Source organism: Takifugu rubripes, chromosome 5 (genome assembly GCF_901000725.2).
Source record: "Takifugu rubripes chromosome 5, fTakRub1.2, whole genome shotgun sequence".
Classification (NCBI taxonomy): domain Eukaryota; kingdom Metazoa; phylum Chordata; class Actinopteri; order Tetraodontiformes; family Tetraodontidae; genus Takifugu; species Takifugu rubripes.
In genome coordinates this window covers 11,839,793-11,857,927 of record NC_042289.1, presented here as the reverse complement: position 1 = coordinate 11,857,927, position 18,135 = coordinate 11,839,793, and the positions used below count along the sequence as shown (strand labels likewise).

At 46.2% G+C, this 18,135-nt stretch overlaps 1 protein-coding gene across 1 annotated transcript; it reads right to left on the bottom strand.

Annotated features, from left to right (window-relative positions):
* Positions 1–1,196: 1,196 nt before the first annotated feature.
* On the bottom strand, positions 1,197–17,787 carry mrc2 (mannose receptor, C-type 2). Its single transcript, XM_011604182.2, has 29 exons — positions 17,287–17,787; positions 13,762–14,172; positions 12,222–12,395; positions 11,946–12,110; positions 11,624–11,737; positions 11,262–11,405; positions 10,988–11,179; positions 10,655–10,809; positions 10,419–10,523; positions 8,444–8,559; positions 8,206–8,354; positions 7,667–7,905; positions 7,394–7,536; positions 7,205–7,301; positions 7,005–7,134; positions 6,808–6,840; positions 6,537–6,703; positions 6,128–6,296; positions 5,912–6,054; positions 5,734–5,842; positions 5,457–5,623; positions 5,266–5,374; positions 4,950–5,188; positions 4,698–4,860; positions 4,472–4,621; positions 4,157–4,270; positions 3,618–3,797; positions 3,475–3,498; positions 1,197–3,384 (listed from the first exon to the last, which is right to left on the bottom strand). Exons 1-29 carry the CDS (start codon positions 17,414–17,416, stop codon positions 3,164–3,166), a joined length of 4,452 nt encoding a protein of 1,483 aa, XP_011602484.2. The 5' UTR covers positions 17,417–17,787; the 3' UTR covers positions 1,197–3,163.
* Positions 17,788–18,135: the final 348 nt, after the last annotated feature.

Genomic DNA, 18,135 nt, shown 5'->3' with positions numbered 1-18,135 from the left:
CGTTTAGATGAAAAGCAGATAGAACATCTGCACAACTGTTTCTGCTCTGACCCAGTCAGAAACTGTGGGTCAGGAAGTTTAATGGAGTTTTTAGTTGCATTTGTTAAAACTCTTTCACTCTGTTCTTTCTCAACAGCGTCACAATGACGGGAAACTTGAAGGAGAGAGAATAAAAAGCTGCAGGATCATTGATCGAGAAAGACTTTGACGAGCTCCCTTCTCTTTCCTCTATTGTGCAGCTGGGTAATTAATTGTGGGAGTTCTTTGAATTCGAGTCCACCAGTGAGGCAGAAAATCTGCAGCAGTGACATTATTATTATTATTATTATTATTATTATTATTATTATTATTATTATTATTATTATTATTCACTTCCTCCCAGAACAGAGACCTTTGTCGCCTCTGTCTGACTTTAAACCCTGAATTCCCTGATGCCTGCATTCAGAATGCCTCGGGCAGATATTTTAGTTTGAGCTGATATACATTTTACAGAGAAATGTGGAAAACCTTAAAGCCAATTTCGACATGAGCAATAATATTCAACATGTTGCATTGGCTGTGTGAAATCTTGAGACAGATTAAAACTGCAGGTGGGGAACGTAAAAACAAAAAGTAGGTGGGATAAAAGACCCCTGGGTGCTCTCTGCTGAGTTCCTACATTTGGATGAGCTGTGGCTTCATTTTAAGCTCGTATGATCTGAATGAGAATCACTTCGCGGTTCTGGATAACTGGTCTGTGAAATTATTTTCTCATTGGATCATGACAGAAAGCACGGCATAATCGTTGAAATATAATTAGTAAGTAGTAATTTAATTACTCACACCACGCATCTTATACAGTATATTTATTACAGTAAAGTGCAAATATTTTTTGTTTGCCAACCCAAGGCCCTGTTGTAAATTATAGTATATGTTAACCACAATATTTTTCAGAATAACAGAAAGGATTGAAAGAATAATATTGCAAAACACGGGTAAATTACATAGCATAACAGATCAAATTCCCGTAACCATAATTGTTTTCGAACGCGAATAGCGGCCGTGTGCGCCATCTGGTGGACAAATGTGGTCATTGTAGTCTGTCGGTTAAACGCTCGTTATTCATTTTTAGACCTGTGATTGGTTTTCTCTGTTACGTTTCTATCAAATTCTTCTTATTATTATTGTTATCACATATGAGTGACAGCAGCAGCAGCTTGTACAACATAGACTTTATTGTTTTCATGTAGAAAATAGCACAAAACTTAAAAAACAAACAAACAAAAAGAATGCTGTAGGTAATTTTCTGTGGGACAAGACAAGTTTGGGTCACATTTATGCCATAATCAAGGCAACACACTTCAACAGACCTTCAATTCACTAGGACCTCATAGACATTAAAACGAAGCTCTTTGACTCCAGCAGAGGCCAGGCTTAGCCAAGACAAACCTTTCCACTCCTCCCTCCCACGTCCCAGACTCCTCCTCACACTCCTCACTTTCCCTCTTTTCTCCTTGGTCAGGATGTCTTTTTTTCAGTCTTCTTCTGACCCTTCGTGTCCCTCAGCCCTCCTTTTCTGATTGGTTCCAGACGTGCCACTGAGATCTTCCTGCCGACTCAACATTCCACAGCTGGAGACTGCACACAGACACACAGACGGAGACCCACACAAATCCAGTTCCACTTACACCCTCTCCTCCTCCCTTCCCCCTCTATCTTTGTCAAACTCACGGAGCTGCTTTTTTTTTGTAAGAGTTGGGGTTTTTTTTTTTTTTAAAAGAAAGAAAACCCAAAGCCTCAGACTAAAAGGGCACCGAAATATTCTTCTAAGCAAGAAGGCACAAATGCAATCAGAGTCAAGAGAACAAAATCTGTGGAAGAAAATAAACAAATGGAAAAAAATCAAAATAAAATGTTGACAAAAAATACTTACAAGGATGTTGTCTCAACTTTTAAAACATTCTTTGGCTCATATATACAATTCTGTCATGCAGATGTGGGAGGTTTTCCTTCGCGGGGTAATGAGTGGTTCAAGTGTTGCAATTATCCTGTTAGAGAGTCTTCAAAGGCCTTTACCACTCATCAGGTTAAAAACACAAGTTGGAACAGACTAAGTATCCTACCGGTGAAGTGTACAGAAAAGGAAACACCTTCTTCACGGTGCTTCCGAAGAGAACGAAGCTCCTCAGAAACTGCTGAATCGGCTCCAGATGCGGAGCCAGAAGAAAGCAAAGGTTTAAAACGGAGCAGCAAAGCCTAAAATGGATGACTAATATTGAATTATCTCTACATAATACGAGAAAGTGCCAAAATGTACACAGAAGCCATGGAAGCTGAAAGTCTGAACGTCTGGAGACAACACTCAGTCCAGCAGTACCAAGACAATGTCGTCTATGCAGAGACCAGCTTTCAAAAGCAGGCTCTCTTCTGAACTTCAAATGTGCACAGTTCTAGTGTACGGCCCTCAGACGGCCTGAGAGCACCACTGAGATTGGTCCCTGTCATCATCCACGCGTTCACATTTGGACTTCCTCCTCCTCTGTTCATCCGACAGCTGGTGCTGACGTGTCCGGTCAGAGAGAGAGAAGCAGGCTAGAAAACAAGCACAAAACAAAAGAAAAAAACCACCTCGTACGGACACATGCATCATCACTAGCACTTCTCTACAGCTGCACATACACTGGTGAATCAAAGAAAACAAAATGACGGCCACAAACCAAAACACTCCTCGATGTCGGCCATCAAAAACAAATAAAAAAACATTGGTCCGCAGGAAGACTTGACTGATCTGGAGGTCAGATAGAGTTTCACCAAAGAATCGAGCCGTAAATGTGATTCCGCTCTTGGACTTTCCAATGAAATGAAGAGTCAAATAAAATGTACACCAATGAGAAAAAAAAATAAGACTCTGGTGCTGAGGAAGATGGGGGGGGGGGTAATTTACAACGTTCTTCCCTTTATGGCCGACAACAAGTTTTCAGGGACGAATCTTTTTTGTCTGGAGAAACAAAAATTGCGGGAATTATTGGAGTCTTTGCTAAAGAGGATCACAAAGTCGGAGATTTATTTATAAAAACGAAACCTCTGCTGCGCTCTACACAGCCCTTCAGAACGATGGAAATCACTTTGGCTTTTAAACAGAATTCCACATCTAAACCAGGCTCTTCCGTTTCGGACTTCCCTGCTACTCGGCCTGCTCGTTCAGCTCCATGTCCGACACCAGGATGTTCTTCTCCGTCTGCTCCGTCAGGCTGGAATTGGTGCGGCTGTAGCGAGCTCCTTCATAGGACCCCCGGGACCCAACGGTCCGCCGTCGGTACAGGTAGACGACAACCCCGATCAGCGCCACCAGGACCAGGGACGTCATCAAGACCACGATCAGCGTGGGAAGATGGTCGTCGTCCGCTGGGGGGGGAGAAAGAAGAAGGCGTCACAGAGGTGATTCTTATTCTACTGGGAAGTCTCCTAGTTTTAAGAACAGGCGGAAAAACTGACCTGTTACAGCTTCTGTTTCAGCAACTGCGAACAGAAGAGGAGACACTTTATTATATCCTATGATTTGATTCCGTTCATGGATGTTAGTCTGACATGAGTGGACCTGGCCCTGAGGCCGTCTTCACCCCAGTGAGTGTGCTCACCGCGAGGCTTCTTGCAGATGACGCCGTGTGTGCGGTTCCTGCAGGACCCCGGCTTCCACAGGCCACTGTTGCTCTGGATCCAGAAGCAGGAGTTCGGGGACAGCACGGACAAGGCCGCCTCATGCGTCTCCCAGTTGCTGTAGGACATCTCTTCGTCCTCGCTCCACACCAGACCCCTGCCTGCAGCAGGAACACATGGACACGCTCTTTCAAACCGGAGGGCTCATTTTCTCCTCTTGCTTTGTCTGCTTCAGCTCCTTCCTTTAGATTGCTGAATATGCCAAAATTTAATGAATATTTCCGTCATTTAAACTTAGAAATGATACGCCCTACTTCATAATCTTCACGAGAAAAACGTGCTAATCAGTTTTCCTGCAGTTGCTTCATAATTATGCTACATTATTAAATGATAAATTAAACTATAGATAGATTAAATTAGAAAACTGGGTATAATAAATCCACTAAAAACAGCTCTTCATTTTAGAAGGTTAATTAGCCTGCAGTTGTGGAGAGAGGTGGAAGTAAGTGTGCTGCTCGACCTTTAACACTGATGCCCAGCCAGGCTCCGTATGCCTGCTCTGCATAGCTCTGGATGTGCTCCCAAATAAATCCATTCTCAGTTTCATCCAGAATGGAGAGAAGCTCTGCTCCCACTGGAACAGGAAACAGAGAAATCACCGTATAGAGAATTAAAAATCAGCACCACTGGCTCCATGAATAACTAAATACAGCAACATTGATGCAGTTTGTCAGTCGTGTCTGCACTGAAATGGCTGTTCAGCATCATGTGCTCCACAGGAGGGGCTGTGGAGCGTCACGGAGCTGAGGAGTACACCTCTTTAATGGTTCCCCACCTTTTTGACAGGACACTCGAGCCTCCTGCTGCAGCTTCAGGCTATGCAGGTTGAAGGCATAACAGTGGTTTCTAAAAGGCACCCATGCCCAGTCTCCCAAGGTGTGGGGGCACTGGCCAGAGTAGGTCCACTGGTGGACCAAACGATCATCTTCAATGAGAAAACAGTATTAAGCACATTTATTGGACCCTTCATAAATAATGACGTGCTTATTTTAAGCACTTACCGCTAATTTCACAGATGGCGGCATCTAGCTTAGCATCGCAGGGAGTCATAGCCCATTGTCCAGAAGTGGTCATGTGACCACATCCTGCCATTTGGTTGGGCTGGCCATCTTTCCAGTTAGAATAGAAAATTTTCTGTTCGCCCAGCCAGGTGAAGCTCCGTCCCTGAGGAAGGAAAATGATCACAACAGTTTCTCTTTGGCCATTTTCTGCTGCAGTCATGTTTAGATTGCAGTAGACATCAGTGAGCTCACGCCGTAGTTGTAGAGAGCGATCCAGGCAGGTCGATGAAGGCTGTTGATCAGCAGCGTGAGGTAAGCCTGCTCGTGGGGATTTTTCACGCTGGCCAGGGTCCCGTTCAAGGATTCACAAAGGTGGAGGGCGCCGGTCCAGTCCAGCCGCTTCTCCACCACACGGTAAGTCATTTGTCCCAGTTCCACGGGTTTTGACAGGGTAGCGGGAATAAGTGGTGGAGCCGGAGCTATATCTGAATCTACAGAAAAGACAAATCTAACCTAAGTTTCTACATTTTTATAGCACGAGGTGGGTGGTTACTAATCAATAGCATACCTTGCTGTCTTTGGCAGATGTACCCGTTATTTTCCATCTCACAGGCTCGGGAAGCCCACATCCCAGCATTTTGAAGTGGGTTTCCATGAATCATCACCACGCAGTTGCCCTGAGATTAGACCATGAATTTCTTAGCACAGAAAAGCAACGAACACGCTCACAGCACGTGTTGACATGGACATTTTGGATACCGGGGTTCTGTTGTGATGCGGTCCACTGTTGTCAAGCGGCTCTCCGGGAGCCCAGTTGGTGTAACTGAGAAGCCCAGGCCTGGCCCACTGAAAGTGGCCTTTAGAGTCCGAGGTCATACCCACCCAAAGGTCAAATATGGCATCGTAAATCAGAGTGGTGATGAAGGCTGCGAAGGAGAGAATCGACTGTATCAGAGTCCGTCTGCGGGGTCGAATGTTCGGGTCCAAATAGCTCATGATGCTCACAATGGACTCCATTTATTTCACTTCTGAGTACCTTGCTCCAAATGATTGGACACCACTGCCAGCACGCCTCTCTGCGTCTCACATTTCAACTTGGCTGCCGACCACGTGACTCTGTTTGGCTGAGCGAAGACTCTGAAACACTGCGGCGACGCAGCAGGTTATATCTACTGTGACTGAGGACATTCAGAAGGCGTTGTGTAATAACGTACCTTGTGCTGATACGAAGACCAGCCCTCAGGGCAGCCTGACGGGGGGTGGGGGGACGCCGGAGTCGGGGGAATGGTTCCCGTGACATTAACTCGTTTACAGATGTAGGGTAAATCAGAGTAGCACTTCTGATCAGACCAATCCGCTGTGTGAGGGGCAGTAAATACTGGTTACTCCTCACAGCGTCAGCTCACACCCTCTAACGCGGCGGTCTTTACCTTTGTCGGCAGAAAGGTAGACGCATTTGCGGTCGCGGCTCAGCGGATGCGGCCTCCCCAAAGCCCAGGCCACATAATTGAGCACGGAGTGATCAGACCAGCGGAAGCGGCCGTCATTCTCATAGGTCTGAAGACCCAACCACCATTTGTCCCCCTGGGTTTTCTCCATCTGAACGTGGGGAAGAAACGGTTCAATATGAGCCAAAGCTAAAGTCCCTGTAATTCAACCGTGCCCGGTTTGTTGGTGGAAGAATCCAGCCATTCACAGGCACCATAATTATACAGGTTTGCACTTGTTAGGGCTCTTTAAAGATTATACATCCTAAAACGACAGCAGCCAGAGAGCATCTGAGAGCACATTTGGATTGCATTAAAATGAGGATGAACTTGTGTATATAAGGTGCAGTGCCTTGCGTAGAGTGTTGGCCAGGAACGCCTCCTCCTCTGCTGAGTGGACAGAGGCCAGCGAGGAATCAAACCAGGAACAGATCCGCTGGGCCTGGTCCCAAGTGGTGCGGTGGTCATAAAACTTATACTCAGCCTCTTGGAAACCAATCCACTGCGGTGAATTGGGACCTTTTGGAAGAGGTGAGGAGGAAGGAAGATGAGGCCACAAAGACCTTTTAATAAATATATAATATTAATAATAAATATTCATGAGCTGGGTGAAAAATACCCACCTTCAGATATCTCTGGTTTCTTCTCAACACTACCTAAAAACCGCACAGGAACAAAAAGGGCAGCACGTCAGGTCAAATGACATCATAAGGAGGCGGAGTCAGCGAGAGGCGGATGCAAAGTCAGAGCACGAGAAACTAGGAAACCGTGATGAGCTACTGAGAAACATCGAGCGATGAAAGGGGGAGAGCAGCTGTACCTCTGGGGATCTTGCAGATCCAGTTTAATTCGGAATCACAGTGCATGGCCAGCCATGTCATACTACCCAGGTCTGCGGCAGCACACTGGCGGATGTTGTAATAGTAGCGGCCAAAGTTCTGGTATGTCAGCTAAGACACAAATACAGTATAAAGTTAGAAGTGAAAATGTTAGTTAGTTGGGATGCTTCTTGTCACTCACAGTGAGTCCGTCGCTCCACTTCCAGCTGCCGTTGTCCGTGGGGTTTCTTCTGTTTAATCCGATCCAAAACCAGTGCTGCTCATGTTCCTCTGACTCCCTGTGGGCCGCATCATCACCTCGGTCATCGCCACCACCACAATCATCATCATCACATCATCATCACATACGATCAGAGATGCTAAGACCCACCCAAAGACTTCGTGGAGGACCTTCAGGACAAACTGCTCCTCCTCGTGGCCACTGATGCTCAGCAGGTTGGCTCCATGTCTCTGGCAGAACAGGTGCGCTTGCAGCCAGCTTAGCTTCTGCACCAGCTGGGAGGAATGAAATACCTGCACACGCAGGACAGAGCCGTGGAAAAAAGAGGGGCAACACTCAGGCCTGTGTGTCAGATGCTTGGGTGATGCCCGCACGGTGAAGAATTGACCCTGATGTGTGCGTGCTGATGGCGTTAAGGTGAACCTTGTAACAGTAGCGCAGGTTGTCGTTGCTCTTCCATTCGTTGGGACAGGAGCCGTTGAGGCTCGGGGTAGGCTGAGGGGCCGGAGGGGCCGGAGCGGCCGAAGGCTGAGGGCCCACAGAAGCACCCTGGTTCTGGCGGCAGATGAATTTCGCCTTCGATGACGCACACTCCCTCACCTCCCACAGACCTGTTGCGAAGCCCGTCGCCATGGAGACACAGCCGCCATCCTGGATTCTGACTGGAATAGAAAACGGGGTGAGCGTAGGTTGAGAAAACAGGAAGACAAAAGGCTCCAACTGATGAAATGCACAGTAATACACTGACGAGGTGATGCGGAGCGTTGACTCACGCATCATTAATCCCCAACAGAAGTTAGGACTCAAAAACTCATCAACTATAGTCTGAATGATCCTTAATCATTTAACCAGCGAGATTTTATGGGAGGTAATCTTGGAAATGCCTTTGTGCTTTAGTATCCAGGCCACATGATCTTTCTTCACCCTGCTTGTGAAGATCTGACCTCATTCATTCAACTGACCTGGCTGGTCTCGATTCCAGTTGGTGAATGACACTTCGTCCCCGCTGAGCCAGTGGAAGGAGCTGGAGCTCCCCTGGTCAGTAAGGCCAATCCAGAAGATGTCGTCGGAGCGCCCGAACACCATGCTGTTGGCAAAAGCCTGCTCGAACCTTGGGGAGGGATAGAAGGGACAATTGGAGAAAAATAAAGCTTTTGAACATTTTTAGCTGCTACAATGGAGGCTGTGTGCGCTATGCACCTGTTGGTAATGGTAACAAGTGCTGCTCCGTAACCCTCACAGGTCTTCTTGGCTTCATCAAAGGTTACAAGATCTTCTCCCACCCAGTAACAAGCTGGACTGTGCCACTTCCAGCCCTGAGTGAATAAAGGATTTTAGTTTTACAAAAAAAAAAACCATGAAGCTCATTTAAAATGAGTAATAAAGTATTATCCGCAAAAGGCCCCATTTGATGAAGTCACAGAATCGGTATGTTATAAAACCCTGCCCCCCCATCCACCAGCATTGGGGAAACTGTGTTTCCAATGCAGAAGAAAAGGAACATGCCAAGGCATGAAGAAATAACATTTGCCTGGCTTCTATCCCACCTTCCTGCACTTGTGGACGTGTCCAGATGCAGAGCACGCCAGACACAAAGCGGGTGACATGGCGTGAGAGTGATGCTGGGTGACAGCTCAACCTCGGGCTTTCTGCGCAGCCACATCTGACATTTGGAAAGAGGCCTCGAGTAGCGTTGCAGCAAAATATTTCAAAGTGACGTCTCTTTTAGTGACTAGTAACAGCAACCGGATCGGAACCAGTTAATCCATTACTTTAATGTGCTTCTTTTCATTTGTTCGCTATTAGGTAACCACACATTTATTCATACATAGATCCTGAAATACGTCACTAAAATGATTACCTTTTCTACATAAAACTATTTCTTGTCAAGTTAAAGAAGCTCTAAAGGTATCTCGATATGATAAAATGTTCCAGTAGAAGTCCTATTTTGGTATCTGCTCTTTTGGTTAGCATGTAGTTAGAAGACAAGTTAAAAACAGCTGCCTGCAGAGGCTGAAATCCTGCCCAAACACCAGCAACAGTGAAGCCAAACAGGAAACTTGGGGGTCAGACCACCAAACAACCAGCTGAAAGTCAATAGAAAGTGTCTACAGTCAGTCTCTATACGCCGATACTGTCTCGTCAGCGCTGCAAAAATAGTTCAACAACTATTTTTTTGTGGGATAAAAATCCTAAAATAAGTTGATGCTCAATTACAAAATAGCCCCAAATATCAGGAATGGTGTAATGCTCCTGAGGATGTCAGCAGGCTTTCTCTCTGTGTTATTTCACATGTTGCATGAATCCAGCTCATGAGCACGAGACAAACTGCACCGCCGAAAGGCCCTGCGGCGTGCACCATGCCAAACGACCCCCATCACATTACCGCCCATGATGCCTCGCTCCCCAGAGACAGAAGGGATGATATATTAACCATCAAAACAGCCCTGCCAGGCCATAAACAACCACTGTTCAGTGCAAACACCAATTTAAATGTTAAAATAAATGCTTTCTAAAAATATGCTGCTTAAGTGTCCCAAGACACACTGATTTACTCTAGTTTTCTTTTTCCTTGGCAAAGTATCCAGTTATACCACACAGCGAGTTTAAGCAAGATTTGCTACAAAGGCTGTTTTGGAAGCAGTCAGGTATGAGGAAATAGGTCTCATATGGAGAGAATTATGGACTGTGAAATCTCTGACAGATGGATATGCCCAGATGGAATCAATCATCATGTGGGCACAAGTAGTGGGCATGACGGTGGATTTCTGGGCCCTTAAAAACAACAGCCATCGCAGTTAAGACAATTTCTTACGGTTTGTTGGGGCCAATGGAAAAATATGCTGTAATTGCCAAATAACAGTGGACGCGCGCGTGTGTGTGTGTGTGTGTGTGTGAGAGAGAGAGGAGAGAGAGACGCCTGTTAAACTTCTTAAGGAGTAATATAAAAGGCAGTGTGGGGTTGGAGCAGACTGAGAGGAGCTCAGGGGGGGGAAAAAGGGTCAAAGGTGAAGAAAAAGCTAAAATACTTAGAGTATTAACTAATACTGTTCTAAACTGGAAAAAGGACACAAAAGACTTTTTTTAAAATATCCTGTCCAAACTAAGCAGCAGCAGAAGCAGAAAAGGTCAAGAGTGAACTAGAAGGAAAGGACGAGGAAGAGGGGAGAATTACTTTTTTGCACTCTTGGTGCTGTGGCTTCCCATCGCTCTTTGTTCCCAGTTTCTTACAGATGGAGGGCAGCGTCAGATTACAAGGGCTGTCGTCCCAGCGGCTCTCCTGCACGTCCACGAGACACGAGCAGAAAGAGAGGGCACAGCTGCTCAGAATACACAAACTGGGGTGCTTTACTGGGAGGAGGATTAAAGCCCCCGCGCTCTGGGGGTGGATGGAAGGGTGTGTTGACTCACCGCGCCCCAGATGGAGACACAATCTTCTAGGGTGTTGCGGAAGTTGTTGGGTTCAAACGGGTGCCAGAAGGTGAAGATGACAGGTGTGTGGTCAGTCCACTGGAAGTCCATTTGCATGTTTGTGTCATGGAGGCCAATCCACACCTGCCCGACATCTGACAGGAAGTGACATGACATTTTTTTTCCTTATCGACAGATGCTAATGACCATTTCTAATTAATGACGGGCACAGTGTGTAAAAATACCCCCCCTTAGATCTTTTTATGTTATTATTGCTATTGCTATTATAATATTGGGTGACTCTGATTGGGTCAGAGGAAACATTAGTTTCACCTTTTTTCACGCTGCGTGTGATGAACTCCAGTTCAGGCAGGGTGTGGATGCTGACCAGGTTGGCCTCCATCCTTTGGCAGGTTTTCTGAGCCGTTTCCCACTCGGTCTTCTCTGAATTCAGCTTGTAGCAGCTAGCCTGGAAGGCCTGCCAGCCCATGTCACACTCATATTTCTCATCGTTGGTCCACGAGTCTGCGGGGGTGACAAACAAAGAACTCTGGCCAAGCTGCATAAATGACCTTCTGTGGAATAAACTGAACAGCTCCTCACTGACCAGTCGTGAAGGGGTCCAGAGTAGCGTTGGGCCTTTTCTTACACACATAGGGCAGAGCAACAGAACAGTCCCGGTTTTGCCAACGACCCGACGATTCGGTCCTGATCACAGCACAGTTATGCTCATCGGCATGATTCGGCTGGCCTGAAGGAGGAGAATAACTCATTTAAGGCGTCCAAATACTCCTGCATGAAGGGACTTTGGCTGCACGAGAATGAAGACACATGTGTTTGCACTTATGCTGAGGTGATGCTAAAAGTGAGCATCGGCTTTCTGCGGAAAATACTGTCAATGCAGGAAAAAGACCACAAATGCTTCAGGCTTCAAAAAAGAAAAAAAAAAACAGAGATGCTTTTACTAACCTGTCTCCCAGTTGAGATATTTAAGTGGTGAAGAGTCAGACCACTGCCAGCCTCCTTGAATTTCCCGGTCATTGAGGCCGATCCACAGGGCAGCGCTGTAACCAGTCAGTAAACCTACAGCAGCAGCACAAAAGCACATTTGACAACAGAGAAAAAAGAAACCAACTGCTGAGCAAGTTGCAACAGAATGTGCATTTAGCTCCGGCTTTTTTTCCAATTCCGCAGCCCCCTTTGAGGGATGACATCAGGCATGTGTGGGCCTTTTACACGCCACACACAGAGGCATTCAGCACTGGAGGAATGGATGTAAATGTGTTTGTACCGTTGATGTACGTTTGCTCGTGCAGTTTGGTGATGCTGAGCAGGTCTGCCCCCTGCTCATGGCAGCTGATCCAAGCCTCAATCCAAGTCAGCGTAGCCTGGAAGTTAAACTGGTAACAGCTGTCTGTCAGCGGGTCTGTTTCCCAGAATGTCTCACAGGTGTTGCCTGACAGCGAGGGAGGGGGTGAAGTTTATTAGTGGCAGTGAACAGTTCAGTCGGAGGAAATGTGGAGGAAGCTGGTGTGAAAGCGTCCCGAGTGGACAAAGTGATCCTCACTCTTTACAGGACAGAAGCCCCATTGCTCGTCCTTGCCGTAGTCGGAGGTCGTAGCACACCAGAGGTGACCGTCCTCACGGCCGATATCGGTGCAGTTGTGGAACCACTGGCCATCGTACAGGAAGGGGAAATAGCAGGGGTGCCCGTGAGAGTTGCCCTGGATTGTGTAAATTTCTGGGACGCAAACAGAGAAAATCTGTTCATGATGCAGGAGGGAAATGTTTGCTTTGCCAGTAAACTATGACTGTGAACTGTGCTGAACCCGTGTAGCTTGTATGTTTGCTTAGTGGCTTGAACAATCAAATACACGAGCAAATCAGAAGATTGAGTTACAGACAAATCCCGGTCAGCAAAATGGAGTGTAAAAACTGGCAGGTTATCAGGGGGGAAAACTAAATATCTTTGGTCTTGAACTTAATGTGAAAAACACCTTAAAATATGACACGGTTGTTTTCAGATAGTTGAACAATCCGCATCTGATCTGCTGCTCAGCAAAGAGAATCAAGGTTGTTGTTTTACATTCCAGTAGAATTGCACGAACCAAAGAAAACCACAGAAGAAGAAGAAAGGATGGATCTGTAGAGTTACCAAAACAAGCAGAGTCAGTGGAAAGTAGGGCAGATGTGTTAAATGAGAAAGAAGAGATTTCTGACTTCCCGCTCCGCTCCGCTGCTGGCAGTGCGGCTCTTACTACATCTGACTAACGTTAGAGGCCTTTTTTTTCCTGCGGCGTCCCTAATTCACACAGAAGTTTTCATGAAAAATCGTAACAGGAAAGTCAAAGTTGCCGGTGCAACTTTACCACAGATGAAACTGATGACATTTGAAAAGAGAGAAAGACGAAGAAGGTAACGGAGGATTTTCTGCTTTTCTTCCGGTCATCTGATTCCAGCAGTTCTGCTTTTATTTGCAGAGGCATGTGACTCTGAGTGTGGTCTGTCAGTACAACTGGAACATCTGACACTCAAAATACAGCCAACTATGCAAATGAGACAATAGTGAGACTGAATCTCTAACTGTGTTGAGTATATATATATATATATACTCAACACAGTTAGAGATTCTACCGTGGATGAACAGGTTCAACATGTTCCCAACTGTGTTGAGTATATATATATATATATATATATATACTCAACACAGTTAGAGATTCAGTCTCTAACTCTCTCTGGGACGATTCAATAGTTTTGGTAACTCTACAGATCCATCCTTTCTTCTAGTTAGAGATTCAGTCTCACTCACTATATATATTTATACACACACACAACTGAAGACATCTGTCTATATTTACTGTACTTTACAAACAGGACCTCCATCCTGTCTTAGCTCTGGCTGACAGAGTCCTCAAAATAAGGTGATGTTTGTTGAAGACATGTTGAGTTTTTCTGTCTTTTAAACTATAAATGCTGAACAAAGCTGAACACTATTTTTCAGTGTGACTAGTTTCACTCTCCACTTCAATCTTGTCTTTGGTCAGTAGCTGGTCAAGATGATGCTAAACCATCACAGGGCCAAACTGTTTAATTAGAAAAGCACGTACCACGATAGGGTTTGGAGCACAGGTCCCGGAGACCGCCATGTAGTGTCCATTTGAGGAATGGAGAATATGGCGTAGGGAGGCTTGAGGAGTTCCAAAGTGAGGGTATGGGAAGGTAGTTGTTAAGGTTGTCCAGCACTTGGTCACAGTTCCAGGTCCATTGAGCTCTGGGGGGCTCTCGGTCACAGGTGTACACCCCCAGAGAAGACTTCTCACCTCTGGAGGTGAGGTTAGCAGTGGTCATGCCCAAGCACAACGAAGAGCCCAGGTTAAACAATCGATTCCGGGTCACCCATTTCCAACGCTGGTTGATGTCCTCACAGGAAGGTGACAGGATAAGGGAGTGATCCCGCACCCCCAGGCACCCTCGAGCGCCCTCGTGGAAGAACGCCACATCATCAGAGTCCAGCGGTGCTGCACAGACAGAGAGGAACAGCAGCAGCATCCATCAATAAACAGGATTCCATGTTAGCAGCTGATCTGTAGAACAGGTCAGGGGCAGGATCAATACCTCCATTAAATGGAGGAGGGTTGGTTAGTGCTGTGGCCCCTGGTGTTCATGCATATTATAGTGTGATTTACTCTTGTTTATCGTCCATCCTGCTTTAACCCTGAAATCGCTGCAGGAGTTGCATGCGTGTTTAATGCAAGGTAAGCTGCCGTGGATGAACAGGCTCAACATGTTCCCTTAAACTGACCAGGAGTTGCCTCATCTCGCACACAGGAAATAAGCATAGAAATGAGTAATCTGTTGGGTGAAGGGTGGTTGAAGTCATAAGCTATGAAACTGGGATGAAGCAAGCGCCTGTTTGGTCTTGGGCTTCTCCCAGCTTTACACTCACGTCTTTGTGCGCATTACTGTAATTCTCCAGATACATGCACGTGGTACCTCCAGGTCTGCAGAACACTCATGTGCATTCATACATTCAAATAAAATACAGAGGTGTCAGCGTATTACTATCTTTTGTTGATGGTTTATTTCTAATTTTGCCTTCAGTTTCAGAAACAAAAAATTTAGGGCTGCAGACAAGATACAGAAAGCAAAAGGCAAAGCAGTCCAAGTAGAGGTGAATCTAAACTGAGATCCAGTTAATATGCACACTCGTCTGAGACCTGAGACCCAAGTGAGACCCACAGCATTCCACCTTGGCAGGTTCCTGTGAGAGGCCAGGAAGTGGGGAAGGTGGGAAAAGATCACATTTTGGTGAAAAAGAAACCAACCCCCCCCCAAATTGCAACACTCTGTTTATATGGACACAATGGAGTCTCATCACAAAAAAGAAAACCCTGTAATCTGGAGAAGACGAGTAACACGCCCCTCCACTTGCACTCGGGTCTGTGGTTGAGTTTCTCAGAAGCAGCGTTGGCTCACTCGGTTGGTACAAAACACAACAAAAGAGTCAACCGGGGGCAGAATAAGCTGGGAGAGGCTGTACATCACAATCAGACACAATCACCAGCATGCTGCGCTTGTAAAACTGTCTGGTTTATTGTTACATCCAGCTGCAGTGCCCACTTACTCCCCATGGTACTTAGTATTTTTTTTTAAAAAGAGTCAAAATAGAAAATATTCTATACATAGAATAAAATGAATCATAAGTGAAATTAAGTGACAGAATAGTTGTAAAGGAAAACCAGGCCAGCTGCTTTGTTTTGACTGAACTCCCAGGACACATTTATGCCTATAAATCAATCATTTTTGGTGAGTTCACAGTTGGAATGGGAAAAAGACACACACGGACACACACACACAAACAGACCCACAACGTAACCAGCTACAATCATGAAAAATGCATGTGTGAATATTCTAAACTCCTGTTGAAGAGCTTGTGAAACGTTTGACAAACCCAGTCTGAAGCTCCCGCAAATTCAAAAGGAGGCTTTAATTCCAGTTTAAAGAGGAAAAAAACCTTAATGTTTGATGTGAGGAAACTCCCAGGCAATCAAAGGGAGTGCAAAATTCCAGATTAACTTTTAAGCCACTGGGCTCTGTGAACGTTAAGCCACAAACAGCTCTCCTGCTGTGATCCCATCCTCTTCTCTGCCCTGTCACCCCTTTTCTCAACACTGAAGGCAGTTTCCTGCCGAAGAGAGGGGCTGAAGCAGGCAGCCAAGAACAAGCGGCAACACACGCCAAGAGAGGCAGATATTCCCAGAACTTCCACCTCCACTCCAGTCATAATGCGGCGCCTCATCAGAAGCAAGTCCAAGCTCAGCACAATAAGAATCGGGAACATTTCGCAAGGATAATCGGTTGTGTGACAAGATCGCTAAAACTAAAGTAACCCGAGCAGTTAAACCAGAGTACATTTCCTGTAATCGCTCTTATTTTACAGACGCTTGAGTCAACAAAAACAGGCCCTAACTAGTCAGTGTGATAAAATGGTAACCAATAAACAGGCAGCAGATTGCACCCTGCCGTGCTTGCTCCTTTGGTGTTTTTCTTTTATGGAGCTCTGCCCTTTGTTGCAACCAAAACTGCAGATGGATTTGGCCTCTGAGATGGAGGAGGAGATCTGAGCGAGATGATCCCACCGAAGCACGTCAGGTTCATCCACATCACGTATGTGATACAGACGACAGAAGCTGCTCCGGTTAACTCTGATGGGATGTTATAGGTTACGCTGGCACAATAGAACCCCCTCTCTCATGCATAATCGGCTAGGGTAGCGTTGAGGCTGTCAGAGTTCAGCAGCGCCTCATCAGTCATTAACTATAATCGTTTCCCTCCATAATTGCTCTGCAGCTCATCTGTTGGTTTAACAGTGAACTGACAAGTGATTCTAGAATTTAGCTGCAGGGGGTTTAGACGAGAGCTGGATTCATGGCATTATTATTTGAATCTAAATGTGTTGAGGAGCAGCGCAGAGCTGACAATTCACATCAAAATGAGCATATTTCTTCTGAAGGTTCATTAAAAGAAATCGTGACGTTGTGTTGGCCAGTGGCCACGGCCTAATTAAACTAAACTGACCTGAGCTCCATTTCCTATCCAGTGGAACATTTCCTGGCAAATTTTGGCAGAAATGTAGAAAGAAAAAACAGCAGTCTGGTCAGAAAATAGAATAAATCTTCAGACGCTATTTTACACGCAGAGCTTTCGGACTTGTTTGTGTTAATTGCAGCCTGTAACCGGATGTTCAGGTCACATCTGCCCGCAGGGTGCCAAAGCAGCGTCACCCCCTCAGCCTAAAATATCTATATATCACAGCAGAAGCACAATCTAAACCGGAGGAATGCACGTCGGTGTCAGCTTTGAAGGCAAGTGGCATCACTGGAAATTAGAATGGAGACAGTAATCCAGCAGCCCCTTCACTCCTCCTACGTGTTTCTGCACATCTGGTTCCACTCACGCTCGGACTTTTGGTTCGTGGCATTCCAGGGTTCCAAATTCAGAAAACACACGACAGAAGCGACTTTTCCCCCCTTGCACAATAACTCGATTTCAAAGGCGACCCAAGCGGAGTATGCTAAATGTTTGCTCGCATCTTCGCCCGTCCAAGAAATGAAGCTGAACTTTTTCCTCACCCGTGGCGCTGCTCTTCAGTTCCAGACCGAAGACGACGAATAAATATAAAGTGCATTTGTAAAGGACCAGTTGCCGCTTGGTCCACGGTGCCCGAGCCTCCTGGTCGCGGTGCCGCCGGCTGCCGTGCATGTTCTCTGCCCCAGAAAAGGCTGCTGAAAACCGAGAAAAGTGTCTGAAAGTGAGCGAGGAGCCGGAGCAGAGACGCTCGGCAGACGGGCGATGCAGGTTTGGGGGGGGGGAGTTCGGCCACTAGAGCTCCGTCTGCCTCTCAGCCACAGACCGAAATGAATGAAGCAACGTCAACAGTGTGCGTGCGTGCGTGCGTGCGTGTGTTTATACGGCTCTAAAAATGCAGGACGGGGACCTTTCGGGGCCTGTGAGATCTGGCACCAGCGTCCAAGCTGAGGAATGTTTCACTACTCTTCCCGACATTTTAGAATCGGATCCTTCGACCTCAGCAAGCCAAAAACGCCTGATTTTGCTGCACAACACTCAACTGTATACGGAAAAGATAAATATATATAAACATATTAAGACATAGTAGGACTGTTTGGTTTTGTGAAAATTCCTCAATTTTTGCAAACTACGTTTCAAATGCTGCTTGTTGTGACTTGATGCTGAACATGATGTCACCTGTCCCACTGCGAGAGGGAGGTGCAACCCTGCACCTGCAAACACGCACCTTGTTACCGGTTAAAAAGCCATAGAGTTGCCTGGCATTAGGTCTGGAAATAATCTTCCAGGGTGACTCTGTTATTCCAGAGATGACAGCTAATTTCAGGGGTGCTTACAGGCCACCGTGAGTCGACGATTAAAGGGTTGCTTCTATGATGATGGAGATGTGTGTG